General features: G+C 27.0%; 1 protein-coding gene across 1 annotated transcript in view; it reads right to left on the reverse strand.

The window, feature by feature from the left end:
• The window catches only part of LOC111624365 (probable ubiquitin carboxyl-terminal hydrolase MINDY-4), a 31,957-nt gene extending 14,250 nt beyond the window's left edge, over positions 1-17,707 (reverse strand). Inside the window, exons 1-7 of the mRNA XM_023367192.1 lie at positions 17,517-17,707; positions 12,405-12,524; positions 7,039-7,369; positions 5,375-5,544; positions 5,145-5,302; positions 3,909-4,071; positions 1,297-1,413 (exon numbers count right to left, since the gene is read on the reverse strand). Of these exons, the coding sequence (XP_023222960.1) occupies positions 1,297-1,413; positions 3,909-4,071; positions 5,145-5,302; positions 5,375-5,544; positions 7,039-7,369; positions 12,405-12,524; positions 17,517-17,585 (1,128 nt within the window). The 5' untranslated portion in view covers positions 17,586-17,707. The remainder of the gene's footprint in view (positions 1-1,296; positions 1,414-3,908; positions 4,072-5,144; positions 5,303-5,374; positions 5,545-7,038; positions 7,370-12,404; positions 12,525-17,516) is intronic.
• Between the last annotated feature and the right edge of the window lie 577 nt (positions 17,708-18,284).

Here is an 18,284-nt window from a genome sequence, read left to right on the forward strand (position 1 = left end):
TCCAAAATTCACTGAGGTTTTTATTTTTAAACAACGCTTTAGCTTTGAGATCTACACATATTTCACTCAATTCATCTTCTAAGCCAGGTTCACTATCTTCATTATCTATTTTTACATCAAATGGATTAGCAAACCATTCAGAAACATGCATATTCTCCAATTCTTCGAAACGTGCTTTAAAGTCTTCTCTTAATTTATCAAGATGTTTAACCGGTTGGAAACCTTTTCATTTTCTTTTAGTACTCGCAAGTTTGAAAAATATTTAAAATCGGATCCTGCCAGTGAAGATTTAAATTGCTCCATTTTTACTTGAAAGGCCATTTTTTCTTGCAAACACTTCTGTACTATATTAATGATTTTCGATATATTACGATATTTTCTCTATAAAGGACAAAATATCTACATTTAGATATAAAATACTTAGAGTGACAACCCAACTAGAGTGAATGTATGTCTGTGTATAATGAACTACCAGCGTTCATAGCATGTTTGCAACACTAGTACAGTTGCCAGATGCGTGAAAACAGAGTAACACAAGCTTAAAGTGGCGTAGGCTAAGGCAAAACTCAAGTTATAACTAGGGTAGTCAGTAATGTTGTTGATCATATCCGTATTTCGAATTTTTATTGGAATATTCTATTTTTTCCTAGATAATTTAATTGATCCTCTTTCGTATTAATCGACCCCCTTTCGACCCTCGTGTATTAATCAACCCCTGGAGAACTCTTAGACCCCAAGGGGTCGATATCAACCACTTTGGGGACCCCTATTTTAAAAGGTTATCAGCATTGTGTTTCAACACATAATTTGTCAAGATAAAAGTTAATTAACATCGATAGACAGTGCTCTTAAAGTTTCAATGAATAAAACAAAAAAATAAATACAAAATATCTTGTAAACATTTTTGACATATATAGAATGTCTTCTTCGGGCAAAATCTAAACAAACTTTAGAATGCTGATATACATGTCGAAAGTGCTTACAGGATATTTTGTATTTATTTTTTGTTTTATTCATCAAAACTTTAAGAACATACTCTATCAGCATTAACAAACTTTTATCAAGTAGAGATCTGGCATGACAAAATAATTATTTGTCAAGATGGCATTTTTTAATTTGCATCTTGTTCTTATATTTATAAAATTTACTTATTACCTTGGAAATACTGCATGATTTATACTTCTCTTTCTGTATAATTTACATTATATTTAAATTTTCAATAATACAGTATATTTAAAATCATAAGAAAAAGTAATACTTTAATACATAATTTGTATTATAATATAAAGCTTCAACCTTATTTTGAACAAGTCCATAGCATACAGATTCAAATTCATTAAATATGAAGGCCTGTCCTCTCCATTCTGGTCCAAACTTTGCACTTGTATTGCCAAATAACAATTTTTTCAATTCCTGTAAAAAAGAATCAACATTAAAATAATATTTCATTATTAAAATTTTAAAAACTAATGATTACATCATCAGTTATATTTAAGTATTGGTTAAATTATGATTAATGAATTTTGTAATGTAATTATAATAGGAAATGTCTGAGCACAATAGATTTCTATCCTCAAAACAAAGGCCTGAAAAATAAATAAAATCAAACAAGAAACAAAGATATGAAAGACCTACATAAAATAACAAACATTTACACAATTAAGTTTGTTATAGCATATTTATGCAGTATAAAAATTTCTGTACTAACTCATAATCAGTGTTGTGGAGTTGGAGTGAATGGAGTTGATAAAATTCTTTCGACTCCAGCAACTTTGAAGTTTACTATTGGTAAAATATGAAGTAAGAAAAATACTTTTTAATTAATTAGTATCTAAAGAGATCTGGCATGACAAAATAATAAAAATAGAAAACAGCCATTTCAGTAAATTTAGACATCAAAATATTAACCTGTAAAGGTTATTTCATAGAAAATTTTATGCGTAACTCACATGACATGATCTATACTTTCACAAAATAGTTTTTATTAATTTAAGGCCCACCAGTGACTGAGTGGATAAAACCATTCAACACTTGTAGTTAGTCATTGGATCATTTCTGGAAAGTAAACACTTAACCTTACCACTTCGAAGCAACACCATATCTTTAACAAAGAGAAACTCCCAAGAAAAAATTTGACTTTTGTTTCAGGTGCCATAATTTTTACACACTATGTTTTTACATCTCAGTTTTACTTTGGATATCAATTTTTTTTTTTCCACTAATTTGATTAATTCATTTTTTTATTGCCCTTCTATTGGTTTTGAGTTATTTATGATTATTTATTATAGTTTTTATTAACATAATTTGGTCTTAAAACAGTCAATAGAAAAACAATGAAAAAAGTAAAACTGAGATCAGAATCTAACTGCAACAAACTAAAAGAGGAAGAGAAAACCACAAAAACATAATTAATAGGATTGTTTCAGTTTATTATTCACCGGTTTAAGTTCTCTGTGCATGATTACACCCATTTGTTCAAGATAATTGATTTTTTTTTCCAAATTTCATTTTTTAAAATTCTACTTTATGCTTCAGTTTAGTCAGCCATTCATAGGAAATCAGTTATTCCCATTGTAGATGAAGTGGAGAAACTATTTTATGAACCAATTTATTATGTCATTCATCAAATCATTATTTTTTGCATTTTATTGTATTTATGAAAAACTGATTTAAATTTAATTAATTAACTAATAAAAGTGGAATTCTTTTGGCTTTTAAGATGTAGTGTGTTTCTTTAAGTACTCGAAAGTTTTTCCAAGGTAAATTCGTTATATCCATTTTTTGGATTCTTGCCATCAATTTATGACATTTCACAGAGAAATTTTAGATAAAAATATTTGGGTACCCAGCAATATCTTTTTTATAAAAGGAATTATATGCTGACATTTTAAAAAACGGTAAGGTCAGAGTTGGACTTTTTGTTTACCAACTCCACCACATTGATCACGGTGAAGTACATGTTCTAAGTTAAATCAATAATACTAATAGCTAAGTGACAATGTAATCTCATTGAAGTTCATTGATGTAATATAATTCATTGGTACTGTACATTAAAATTAACATTACTTAAATTATTAACTTTTGTCAATATATGATTTAGTTAATAAATAAGAAAAGCTTACTATATTGTTTTACTGATAAAAAAGGATTATAAAATGAAATAGTAAAAGCATAATCTCTTGAAAATAAAATACAAATATCAGCATTACTACATTAAAACAAAGTTTATTAAAAATACTTAACTTGAATGGACATAAAGGCAAATCTTCAATTGAACAGAATAAATTTTAAAATATTTAATTACTGTTTTAATTTAAATAAATTTTATATTTTCTTAAAAATTTAAAAAAATGTATTTTATATAAATATAAATGTCTAAAAAATACCATTACAATCTCTTAAATCTTTAAAACTTCTGCATATATATTATTTTGATATATATTCCATACTTTAGACAAGTACGAAGATAATGTATTCAGAACTATTAATCTGATTAAAATACATTCTGATGATAATAATAATGTTCAGCTGCAAATCTATCAACAACTTAATGAAACTATATCTATAAAATTAAAATATTTTATTTGGCACAACATATTGATATTTTTAATAATTAGGAATCAATCAAATCTTCAATAAAATTATATGAGCATTATCAATTTAACTGAGTTGTTCATTATTAATGTATTAAAAGTAAATAAATAAGTAAAAATTGAGAAATAGCATAAATAATGGTTATTTATGCTATTTCTCAATTTTTACTTCAATGAAATCAAATAAATGTGGACAGCATTGTTCTTTATTTTCATTATTAATTAATTAAAAGTTCTTTTATTAAATTAATTAATAGTTTATTTCTTAATAATTTAATTTATTTTCATGCAAAATTATTAAAAATTATATCTTACACAAGCTTCAGATATTGTTATTGGTCTTGAAGCTGTTTTCTTTTTACTGGAAATTTTATTGATTGGCTGAAAAGTAACTTCTGAATCACTTAAATCACATAGCTGTAAATCATCCATGTCTTTTGTATTGTTATTAATTATTCTGTCTGTTGATGATTTGAAACTGAAATTATCAAAAGTAAAAACCTTATTTTTAAAATGAAAAAATAATGTAAAGAATGTAACAGAAATGTGTGTCATCTTCTAGAGAACAGGAAAATTACAAATAATTTAATGACTTCAGCAAATCTGTTTTTGAATTATTAATTCGTTAACAATAAAAACTTCAATAATTTTATGTCACTTATTTACCTTGCCTTATTCAATATAATTTAAAATAAGCATCAAACTGAATAAATTATATTAAATTAGTCTATTAAAATAATTTTTCTATTGAAATTTTCCAACTGATTGCATTTAGTTTGTTCTAGTTTTTAGAATGATTAATTACTTCAATATGTAAAACTAATTCTGTTTATTAATTAATTAATGACTGCATATAAGGCATACAGATTTTGTTTTCCTAGAAAAACTTATTCCAAACAAAATAATCTTTCAGATTATATATGTGATAAGTTAAAATAAAAATAAATTATTAGAACAGACGTCCTGAAATAGTTGTCACATTTGCAAATTTTTCTTATGAATTTTGGCAATTTCTATTCAAATTGACATTTAACTCTTATAATAAAGAGTTTCCTAGTTTTTGCTTCAGACCAATCCAAAAAAACTCTCATTTTTTATTTATTTGTTAAAGCAGAACTTACAGACAACCACACAAAAAGAGAAGTTTTCAAATGTAATTGCAAAAATCCTTGAAAATTACAATGGGTAAAATTTTAGTCCAAAACAAAAACAATATCAGTATCAGAAATTACTAACAACATTCATAATGCTGTTTTGTAATTTCTATTGTGATAATTTAAAACTCAAAACTGTGAATGATGTTATAGTTGGTGCATCAAAATAATTTAAATTTCATCATTTAACAATTTCCCAATTATGGAAACAAACAATACCAACAAGGAAATAAGTCATCATTCCAAAAGATAGTAATCAGCTAATCTACTTGTACTGCTCTGTACAGCAGCCAGTCATTTGCTGTAAGTCTACTTGTTCTCCAAAGAATGACATCAAATTTTGTTACATCTTTTTATATATCTGATTATATGTAAATTTTATTATTGTAAATACAACCTAGTCGTTTTTTTGTCTTCACTATATTTGATCTTAGTAATTTCGGGTTTTATTTCCAAAATATTTTTTGAATCAGAACAAAGATTATTTGATGCAATTTTGTTTTTTAATGAATTTACTTCTGATGATTCTTTGTATAGAGCTCTTCTTCTTTGTCTCTATAAAAGAAAATTAAGTTAAGTGATTTTATAAGATTCAAAAATGCATAATATTTCAAAACTTCCACTTACACTTGGATTCTCAAGACTAGAATGAACAAGTCCAAACTGTGCCTTTGTTTCTAATCCCTTAGAGCTATTATTATTTAGTTTTGGTTTTAAATAGCCATTTGATAAATTTTTTATCTCTGAATTTGTAAGTACAGATGATTCTATTCCAGAAATTATATTTGTTGCCTCATCTGTAATTAAATTTCATAAATTATTAAGTTTGTTTATAGTAAAATGGTTTCAATAAATTAATATTTTTGAAACCAAATATCATAATTTCGTGTGCACAGATCACAGCCATGTACATTCTAAAGAAAATTGCTAGAATAGAAATAAAACCTTTAATTAACTTAATCTCTAAATTTTCCATTGAAAAATGATACTTCATTACAGTAATATGTAATTTAAAAGGTGTTGTCTCAATGATGTAGGTACTGTTGAGAAACCCAAATGTTTTGAGACTTTTCTGAAGTAAAATTCCATAATCAATTACAAAGATATATGAACTCTAAAATTATTTATAGTACAGTGGTGCCTCGTATAACATACGCCTCGAATAACGGATGCTGCAAATAACGGACTTTCTGTTTGGCCGTTACATGACTCGAGCAATGGACTGGTTGCGGACAACGGACTTTCCGTTCGGCAGTTACGTGAGGCGACCAATGGACTTTCTACGAACAAGTGCAAATGATGTTTTCACTCTTTTGCTGTTGCCAATGACAATATGTTATTTTTATAATATATTAGTATTATTAAAATGTATTATCAGTATATCCGAAGTACAGAGCGTTGGGATTAGGCTTGCTCCCTTGTTTATTAGGTACACCAACACAGTGCAGGGTATTTACATTTATTCAAGTGTTGTGCAAATCATGGCTTCTAAAAAAACAGAAAAGTGATTTCAATTAAAACAATGCAAGAAATCATCAGAAGGAGTGAAAGTTGACAAAAACTTCCTTGTCGAATGAGGAGAGGTTCAGGAGTTTACCAACACTCACTATCCAAACAGAACTGAGGCCAACAGGATCAATGATCTCCACAATGACACTCTTGCCCGTCATTTCCGACAGGTGTTGAAGAAGAGAGAGAAACAGACCACCTTGGACATGTTTTTCAAGAAGCCAGCAGGGAAAAAACAAAGGATGGAACAAGAGGAGTTCACCCCGCAAGCTCCGGTAGCCTCTCCTGAATCCGAATCCGATTAAAAAACAATAAAAAAAAGACCCGCTGTGTGTAAAAAGTCTGTATCTGTATGAATGTGTGAAGAAAGTGTTCCTCCACCTCCTCCTCACAACATCTGACTACCCGGCATAATTGGTGACTGCTCTATTTTCATTTTTTTATGGTACAGTACGTTATTTTATGCTGCGGAACGAATTATATGTTTTAACATGTATTTCTATGGGAAAATGCGTTTCGTATAACGGACTATTCACTTAACGGACGTGCACCTGGAACGGATTAAGTACGTTATATGAGGCACCACTGTAATTAGTTTGTTTATTAATTTTTTTAAAATAGTAACCTGACCTCATTTTCTCTCTGTAAACTGTTTCTTTCCTCTTAAATTGTTCAACAAATTCTTTTGTCATTATATAAGTTTTATCACATATACATAAGCAACTTTCAATACATTATTTCCATTCAGTAAGATGTTAATTTATAATTAAAAACAACTTTACCTTTTTTTTCTGAATTCTTGGTAAATGTAAAAAATCTATCACAGTCTAAAGATGTTTGGAATGATTTTTTGAAATATTCTATATCTTCTTGTGTATTTAATTCAGTCTGAAAATTCAGACAATTTTTTAAATCTACTTCAGTTGCTTTAATTTTAATATCGTCTTGACTGAAATTATCGTTGTCTATAGGAAGCTGTAAATTTTTTGTTTTTTTATTAATTGTTTCTTTTTTATTCTGTTTGTTATTAATGTTACTTGTGGCTTTCTCTCGTTTAGTTTGCAGATCTCTGATAATCACTTCAAGTAATGTTTTTAACGGATATGATGAAATCTAAATATAAAAATTTCATATTTATTATGATAATATACTAAATCATTAATTCTAATTTTATATTTTTATAGTCATACATTTAATTACTATTATCATACTAAAAATTAAATCACTGTATTCTTTAGTTAAAATATAAAACAGTAGTTTTATCTAAAATCCCTCATATATATATATATATATATATATACTAGCTGTGCCTGCAGTTTAATCCACATGGAATTCAGTTTGATTATATCAGTATCAGTAAAAAATCAATATACAAATTTTTATCACTCTCACAAAGTAAGTATTTTTATTCAAAAAATCACATAAATTTTCATTGTTAATTTTTTTAACATGGACATGAAAATCACGGAAAATTTTTAAAGCGTTTTTGTATTTTTTTAAATATTTTATTGTATATATTTTTATTTTATTTTGTACAAGTTCAGACACGTGCACTGCGTATCTTGCCGATCACGCGACTGTGCTGCATGGTTACCTATCTCGTATACGTACACATCTTGCTCCTTGCTACCTGCTGACACCAAAAATATAACACTTACCTAGATGATATCTTTTAATTTATATGAATGTTTAACGGAATAATATACAGCCTATGTCCACCCTGAAGGTCCATTCTAAATATTGGTGAAGGAATTTTTGAAATCAGATGAGTAGTTTCAGAGAATACCTCCTATATCCAAACTTACAAACTTTATCTCTTTGTAATATTAGTATAGATTTCATTTACATGTAATGAAACATATAAAAGTTTATTATTAACACTAAATATAGTATATTAATTAGCATTTTAAATCCATTGTAATACATTAACTATAGAATACTAAAACTTTTCTATCCATTAATAAGAGTTTTCTTATATTTTCTTATTACCTTTCTGGGAATGGAATTTTTTTATAAACAAGCAACTCTATTGTTTGACTTTTAGATATTTGACTTTCATACACATTTCTAAAAATGCATTATGTCCAAAAATTGGGGATTGCCTGTATCATAACAGCTATAAATATTGCATTAACAGAAGTCAATCTAATATAAATGTTCCAAATGTTTTCAGGCCTATAAATTCATAAAGCAATATTTATACCTATTTCACTTGGAAAGGTGCAAATATTTGTTTGTTTATTTTTGTTTTACTGTAATAACTAACAAAAACAGAATATTTCGTATTGTAATTTCTTGTGTTTTATCAGCTGCAGAATATAATGATCATGGTTTATATTCCACAGAAAATTACTAAAATAAAAACTTGACATAACCTGCAATGTCATATATAACCTGTACTTCAAATTCTTCCATTGAAAACACTTAACTGGTAAGCAGTTTAAAATGCATGATCTCATATTCTTTTTCTTCCCTATTTCTTTCATTTTATTTCCAAAGGAATTCATTACAAATGTAATTATAAAATAAGTGAAACAGAAAAAGTGAACTATTTGAAAAAGAACCAGCTAAATTTTTTCTACTAATGATATTAATTATATCTGTTCAATTTTATATGGTAAAGACCTGATGGACTATAATCATCAGCCTCATCATAATGATGAAATTATCTTTTATTTACTCAATTACTGTTCAGAAAACATTATGAAAAAATTTATTTTACTATTGTCTTTAAACTTGAAACTTATTTAGCTCATATAGGATTGAGATATATTACACCCATACAACTGATAGCATGTGTGTCTTTTGTAACTATAAAATAGTCATTGAAAGCATTTCAATGCACAAAGCTTTCTAAGGTGTGGTTTAATAACTAAAGTGAAATTGACCAGGTAGATACAATAGATCAGATGTAAAATTTATTCTGTCCAGTGGAAAATGAAAACACAACCCCTTGCTATACTTTTTTTATGCTAAATACAGCTGATCTAATTGCTTGAATCATTATTTCATCTGTAAAAACTCCATCTTTGAAAGTACTAGGAAAATCTCTTATGTGAGAATAAATTCATTAATAAGCAGAAATAAAATTTTACTTACTATCTTTACCAAAGCTATTTAGATTTTACTGGAATATCTGCTGAACCACTGCTTAAGAAAACTGCTAGTCAGTATAGAAAAATGCACCCATTGTACATGAAAAAGGATGGAAAAACTAGAAGTACTGTACATGTGATAAATGTGATCAATATATATTGGTATGCAGTTACTAATCATATAATTTTCCAAAAATGTTACTAAAATTCTTGTAATATTAATGAATACATTGTTTTTCATTCTATTTTTTAGTATTTTTTTAATATTCCAAATATACTAAAATATATAAATTTTCATTCTAATTATTGTTTTTAATTAACTGCAATTAATTTAAAATATATACATGTAAATTCAATAAAAAAATCTAGCAACACATTGCATAACTTTCCCATAACTTGTTGAGGCATAATTCATCACAAGTTGTTGAAGTCAAATTTAATGATTACTGCAGAGAGATATGTTCAACAGCTGAAAAGAGTGAAGAGAAACACCATGAAAAGCATCCTGCACTTGTCAATCACAAAAATGTCATTCTTTTACCCAACAATGCACAACCACATATAGCAAGGATGACTCAAGAAAAAATTCTTGAGCTTGGATGGTCTGTTTTACCACACCCACCTTACTCCCTGGACCTTGCTCCGACAGACTACCACCTTTTCTGTTCCTTACAGAACTTTTTGAATGAAAAAACCTTCAATTCTGAAGAGCAAGTCAGTCAGGTTGTCGAAAATCTCTTCCAGTCCAAACCAACCACATTTTACAAGGAAAGAATTGATAAACTGCCAGGAAGATGGGAGAAGGTCAAATATAATAGTGGCAGATACATAATAAATTAATATAACTTTGTTATTTAATGAAAGCAAAATAAATGTCTGATAAAAAAATAAAAGTAACTTATGACTCAACCTAAATATAAAGGTCTGTAAATGCTAACAATGAGTAAAATCGTCATTAAGCTCAACCCCATGCGAGATATGATATGTGACCACCCTCTGTCTCCCCTCTCTCTTGACCTTTCATCACCAAAATGTAATAGCATTAATGCCCTTCATATACAAGCTATCAGGCCAAATTTTGTTTCTTAATTAATTTTCACCCTGTCCTGAAATATTAAACAAAATAGATGCCAACACAAACACACAAAATTCTTTTGCCTTTTTTTTTACTTTTTTAGGTTCAGGGGGTCTCAAAATGTGGAGATTTGCAAAAAACTCAGAGGGTCAAATTTGATAATTCCATTACTTTCCTTTGTTATGTATACATAACAGCCAGGAAAGTAAAAAATGGAGTGTCAAATGTTTTATGTGATTCCAATAATGAGCTTTTAAACCAGAGGGGATGTGGACTAACTATAATTTTCTTCAACTTCACTACCCATTTTATTTCTAAATTCAAATAACAGAAAGGTGTTAAATACAATTTAATAGTTTTTTGTTATTAAACATTAATTATTGATTTCACAGCTATCCCTAGCATTGTTAAATTGTGAGGTCTGAACCTCCCCTCACTTGTTTTGTATTTGCTTTCTTGTGGGAAACATTGATGACAGTAAAATAGTTTTTTGTTTCAAAAGATGTGAAAATGTGTGGTTAAAAGAAATATAATTAGAGTGAGCTAAATGTTGGGAAGGGAGAAATTGTAAACAAGTGATCTCAACCTCTCATCTCGATACATCAGATGAACAGAAGGGAAAATACTTTATTGCATCAAGGTTTACAGTGAAATTTTTTAGCCACAGCTGCATCTTTCCCCAAACAGGATCCCCAAACATAATTAAGGAAAACACATCTTTTTCTAATTACAAACTATCATCCCAAGGAAGTTGTAATTAAACACTTTAAGGAGTGATGGGCTTGGCATTGGGATGGAGGAAGATGTCCACCCTCCTCTAACTCAAATTCAATCCCTAGCAACAGAATGGGGACTAATAGGGAAAGGAGAGATCTTGACAAATCAAAACATTCATTTTGGGTCAAAAATGTATAAAAAGACATGTCTCCAATGGCACATGGTCTTTTCTGGAGAGTGGAAGGGTGGTAAAATAAACATTTATTATCTATACTAATATTATAAAGAGGTAATGTTTGTATGTAAGTTTGTTTGCAGCGGGTAATCTCCGAAACTACTCATTTGATTTCAAAAATTTTTTCACCAATATTTAGAATGGAACTTCAGGGTGGACATAGGCTGTATATTATTCCGTTAAACATTCATATAAATTAAATTATATCATCTAGGGTTAAGGCTTTTATGTCCAACAGATGGCGCTACGAGTACGATGCCTTAAGTTTGCTTTTCTGTGAGGCATTATGCTTTTCTGTGAAAATGAACTAAAGCGGATCATCTTCTATCTGTTTATATAAATAAAAATGTAATATTCGTTTGTTCCTACCGATTCCTTTGAAATTTTGACACAACGCTGCATTCGAATACGCACGTATTTTTATATAATTTACGTGTCGAAATCCCCCCCGGGAGATGGACGGGATTAAGGCTTACCGTAAAGAACTCTGCTTCTATTTATACTATTTTAAATGCGGGTTTTTGCATTTTTGATTGCGTTTTAATAGGGTACGTCAAGAGAATGTACACTAAGAAGAAATTTTTCAAAAAATCCCCTCACGGGGGAAGTGTTATAAATTCATAATAGATACATTTTGAGCCACAACAACGCGTGGCGGGGTCTGCTAGTAAATAAATAAATTACAAATATTAATATTCAAACCCAATAATTACATGTTAAAGCCAAATGATTGCCAGATTATATTGGACTGCTGCTGCTACCAATTAACTGTACCTGCCTCTATTGCCAAATTACTTAACATTTAATTAATAATTATAAAATAACATAGTTCAATATAATTCAGCATTCATTTGACTTTAAATAAGAGTTAATTTTTTTTTTGAGTTTGCATTTTATTTAGGCATAAATTAAGAAATTAACAACTATTTTTGGACAGGGGAAGTAAAAATAACAATTGATATAGTATTATTATATTAACTCTTCAAAAATTTATTGTTAAAAACAAATCAAAATTATTTTACATACTTTATTTTTTTTTACTAGTTTTTCTAAATGCAATTCTTGGATTAATTCTTGACGATCACTGATATAGTTTTCTTCTTGATTAAATTCGTGATCAAGGCACTTCAGAGTTAATTTTAATCCCTGATGAAATAAAATTTATTTATTAATAATTTATTGAATGATAATTAATAGAAATTTAAAACTGTTACATCAATAAAACCTCTATCAGCTGTTTCTAAATGTAATAATGGCATTATATAGTTTTCTATACTCTAAAGAAATATTTTTAATAAATTATGTATTTTAATAGAAATTATAAATTTATTTTGTATTTTAATAAATAATAAAATTGAAATATTTAACTAAAAATTTAATATATTACAATTTAAAAATTTGTTTTAGTTAGACCTATAAATAATATTTAAATATTGTAATAATAAGAATGGATACAGGAATACATAGTTTAATGCAGTCTAGAAAATTACTGCACTAATTAAATCCATACTAATCAGGAATATAACTAGCAAAAAACAAAAATGATAATTTTTTTGAAAATAGATTTTCTTTTTTCCACTTAAAAATAATTAGAAATGACTTAATAATAGATTACAAAATCCATAAAAAACTACAGGAAGATGAAATAAAAAAGATTCCATCAATATTGTGATTAAATTTTTAATTTCTTTATTTTACAACTGAAGTTGAAATTCTTTTTTATTAAAAGAGAAAAATTTTCCAATAATGTATGGATCTGCTTCCTTTCTTTTCTATTTAAAGTTCCTTATAGCATAAAATTGCATTTTCTAAAGCTCTTTGTATATTAATGCTTCTTTCTTCATTTGGATCATTATTCAAAATTACATCAAAATACAGTGGGTGATCAGTTAACGAACATAATCCGTTCCAAGACTTTGTCCATTATCCAAATTGCTTGTTAACCGATTATCAATTTACTATAGGTTTTTATGGGAATTTGATTAATTCGTTCCAGAGACTTCAAAAAATAAAAAAATATATACTTTTTTACTAAGTTTATTTATATGTAATAGTAAAAATACATATATATGCAGTCTTGCATTTTTATTAGTCATGTTTTTTCCGTTTGTGAGGGTTAAAGAATCTGTCCAATGTTGATTGCTTTTCTCTTTTCTTCAGGATTTTTCGGAAGTAATGAATAGTATTGTAATTGTAGAGATCCCCAACCCCATTAACCTTATTCTGGTTTGGATGCCACTTGGATGATCGTTGTTCTGACATCCCTGGAGTTCTTCTGTTGTCAGATCAGTTTCCATTATGAGCTCTAAAATGTTCTTTATTTCTCAGATGTGATTTTCATTACTCCATTAGCAGCTTGAGACTTCTTGATATATCTTTCATATTTCTCAGTTATTTCTCAGATGCGATTTTCATTACTCCATTAGCAGCTTGAGACTTCTTGATATATCTTTCATAGCTAAGATTGTGCCTACTGTAGATCTGTTCAAGCCATACTGCCTAGCAACATCAGACATATTGTGCCCACTTTCTATCTTGGCTATTATCTCTTACTTGGTTTCTATGGTGAGCACAGTTCTTGACAATTTTTTTTTAGGCTCCATAATATTATCAGTTTCTTTTTTAAATAAAAAGTTCAGAAATGAACTTACAAAAATTCAGAGAACAGAAATCAACTAGCCCATAAAAAATTATTTAAACGTAAGGCCCAGATGAAATTCGAAATTTGGTATTAAAACATTAACAAATATCTGATGGGACAGTTAAACTTTCACCTTTTGTAAATAAACCTCCGACACAAAACAAGTGCCCATCCAACAGTCTCATGAAGACTATAAAAAATTATTTGTCAGAAAGGTAAACAAAAAGCTGGAATTACAAGGGAGAGTTTCAAAATTCAGAGGGATACTATCTGATTGGTATCAGATTGAGTGTCGATGTTGACGTCTCCTGCGCTCCAAAAGGTTTCGAATTGTTACCTGAAGACAAGGGAAAATCAATGGGTATTCATTATTTTGCTGTCGCTTCTTTTTATGTTTGTTCAGTAAAGTGTTCATTATCCGAACATGTGTTCGTTGTCCGATCATAAAAATCTTTCACGAAAGTGTTTGTTATCCGAACTGTTCATTAACCGATCACCCACTGTATATATTATATCTTTTAAAAACATGTATGAAAAAGCCTAAATTGTGCACCAGCAAATGCAGATAAGTATTTGTTGGTGCACAATTTAGCAATGTAGTGAAAAGTGAGTTGCTGGAATGAATAGCCACTTTTGCTACAGTAAATTCCACACTAAATGAAGTCTTATTTATAAGCAAGAATTCCTGTATTTTACTATGACTTACTCTTGAATCACACAAAGTAATATGCATTTTATATTATACAGCACAGATGAATTCTTATTAATTTATCTTGATATTTAAGATATAATGTGTGCAATGAGAAATAAATATTAATTAATCAATTAGAAAATATAATAAGCACAAATAATTGTAAATGTCATTCATTATATAAAAAAAGAAACTTTAAAAAATTGTGATTAATAATATCTTTAAAATAAAGTTAAAACATAATATTGATCAATCTATTAAAGTGTAACTCTCCTCAAGTAATAAAATATCTTCCATATCAAAATAAAACTTCTGCTTTATCATTTCTTTAATTATCTGATAATTTTAAATTTAATTCAAATTAAAACTAAATAAAAAATTTCTTAAATAATTCTTTAAACAAAATTATTCAAACACATTCATCTAAAGTATATCAGTAAAAATTCTATGAATCATTTATCTTTTTAAATATGTTTTTCTAACATCTTATTTAAACCTAAAATTATGCATAATGAATAAATTTATCATCATTAATAGTGATGATTTATGCATTCTATGTATAGTATTTTAGAAAAATGATGCCTGAACTGTATATGTACAGTACATACATATTCACACACACAAACCTTCTTAAGTGTACATATACAACATAAATATACAATCTCCTAAATCAAGATTTTTTTATCTATAAAATATTTGGAATCATTGGTTTAGAAATTGATTTACTTTTATTACGTATATATTCTATTATTTAGAAATTGACAAAATGATTATATATTTGTACTATAATATCAATTGGAAATGTATATGATAATTTTTTAGAATGAATTTCTACCTATATTTTTTCTAATGATGTAATATATTAACTGCTCTAATTTCAATAACTGAAGATAGCTTCAAGAAAGCCAAAAACATTTCTGCAGAATAAATATTTTTCACTTACCTTAAATAAGCAAGTGTACTCATATCTTTTGGTAAAATATATTAAAGGATAAAAATAGAAACTAAATAGGTTTTAATGATTTTCTTTTAAAGAGTTATTTTAATATTGAAGTAAGGAGAAATGATTAAATATTTACACATTACATGATTAAATCAAGATCTAATAACTAAATATTTCAACCATGCATTTCTAATCATATATTTTTTATAATTATTATTAATATAATTATTTTTTTTATGTATAAAACTAAAAATGTTTCTTTATTTATAATGTTATAAACATTTATATATTTAATATAAAACATTGAAACATATAGAAACTGTCTTTCTTTTATTATATGTGGCTTAAAGTAAAATTGCCAAACTTTAGTTTTCAAAAACTGTACATTTTTTCAATTAAGAGATATGTCATATGCAGAATATTTAATAATTTACCTAATATAATATTTATTACATATTATTCATTGCAGTGTACTTTATATCATATAGTTTAAAAATTATAGCCTATGATATAAAGTACCGTATCTTGTGTCATAACACAATATTACTGGCATTTTGAATATACTTATTTTTAGAAAAAATTGAACAGAAAATTAATATATTCTACTCATATTTTTCTATTAAAAACATTAAATAAATGACAATTTGTATTGAATTTATTACTATCAGATTACATTTTAATTATTTATTATTTAATTAATTTAATATTCATATCTATTTATCATATTAATACAGAAAATGCTGAAAATTCTATTTTGTTACATAATTATAATATATTAAATATTCCATTATCAAATGATTATAGAAATGAGAAAAAAATTCTAATAATAAGAAAAGAATAAAATAATTGTATAGACTTCCTTCTTCCTTCCTTGAGAAGTGAGTAAAGAAGTGTAGAGGAGGCAAGAAGTTATCTTTCTCTCTACACAATTATTTTAATAATATTCTACAGTTCATAAAATATATAAAAAATTGAATAATTCAGTCTTTTAAAAGTTAATCTCTGATTTACTCTAAAAATAATTTAATTAAATCATTTTCAGGATAAATCAAAATATCCTTACTTTTTATTATCACTTGTAATAATTTCTTATGAATCATACATAACGATAGTCATTTATAGACATATACCAAAAGTTACAACCATACTTTATTATTCAATTTTAAAATTTATAGCCTATCTATAATAGCATAGATAAAAGAATTTAAATGTTTTAAGCTTAATATTTAAATAATTATCCTAAAAACATATAATACATTCATATGATTCTTTATGTATATAACAAATTTATAGCTAATAAAATTTTTGAAATGGTTTTACCTAAGATTTAGACACTTCTGGTTGTAACTAGGCTACACATTTACATAATAATTTGTTATAATAGTTTCTTATATTTGAAATAACTTTAAAAAAGAAAATATACAGCAACTTTAATAAAATGATGATAATTATTAATTTAAATGATATTAGAATGGCAAATTATATAATAAGAATGTTTAAAAATTTAACCACATTCATCCATAAACATGAGAAATTAATAAAATGAGGATGATAAAATATAAATTGGGGCATGGTAATTTAAATTTGCTAAAATATATAAAATTCATTTGTATTTAAGTTTCTAAGTAAGAAATTTACTTGGTTTAATTAGAACATTCTTATCTATTTACCGTTATATGAATTGGAAGCGGGATATTTCATAAGATTCTTCAAACTACACGTAAGCCTATTGAAGATAGGAGACATCTGTGTCTCTTCTCTTCCATAACACGATTCCCGGTCGATATATTTATAAATAGAATGTATTTGAATAAATCATTACATCATATATCTGAATATTTTCCATATCAATTTTATTTTCACCTTTCTACATAAGAATTCTCTTATCAGTGAAACAGCAACATCTTCTAGCGATTTCTCTTCCGCATCCATTGATCACAACAGTGCTGGAAAACAAACCGTTTGTTTATATTCTATTCACTCCATTTCCATGGGACGGAGGAAGTGACGAATTAGCTATTATTAATTGATCTGTTTCCGGAACGATATAATTAAGATTACTTGATAACAAAATATTAAATTATTACTAAATGAAGAGGGAAATTATTTTTATAAATAATTTCCCTCTTAACTCTTTTTTAATTTAATAATAATTTAAGTACTGTATTTATTTTAAAAATTTAAATTTTAAAATATTAAACCGCACCAGAGGGCTCTATTTCAATATACTTCGAAATGTTGCCAGATTTGAAGAATTTTCTCCAATACGAAAAATTTAAACAGTAAAATCTCAATGAAGAATTGAAAAATTTATAAGTCCTTAGAGCTAAATGTAATTAATAAATATAGTGTTTTATAACTGTTTTATGTTTTGTTCAACGAGCTGGGATATATTCTAGCTCGTTGGTTTTGTTTTCAAAATTTAATATTAAATTTTAAGTATTTTGTTAATAAAACGCCAATCAATTCGGAAGCTGGAAGCAATGTAGATATGCCTTATATTTTATATTGTGTCTGTTTTCAATGTAAATTTATGTATTTTTATTTTTTCTGATACTATTTTTTATTAGGTTTATGTGCGAAAATAACATTAAATGAGCTCTACATGCAAAAAAGTATATGCGTGTTAAA

Source organism: Centruroides sculpturatus, unplaced genomic scaffold (assembly GCF_000671375.1).
Source record: "Centruroides sculpturatus isolate CEXI.00-Female unplaced genomic scaffold, Cexi_2.0 scaffold9, whole genome shotgun sequence".
NCBI lineage: Eukaryota > Metazoa > Arthropoda > Arachnida > Scorpiones > Buthidae > Centruroides > Centruroides sculpturatus.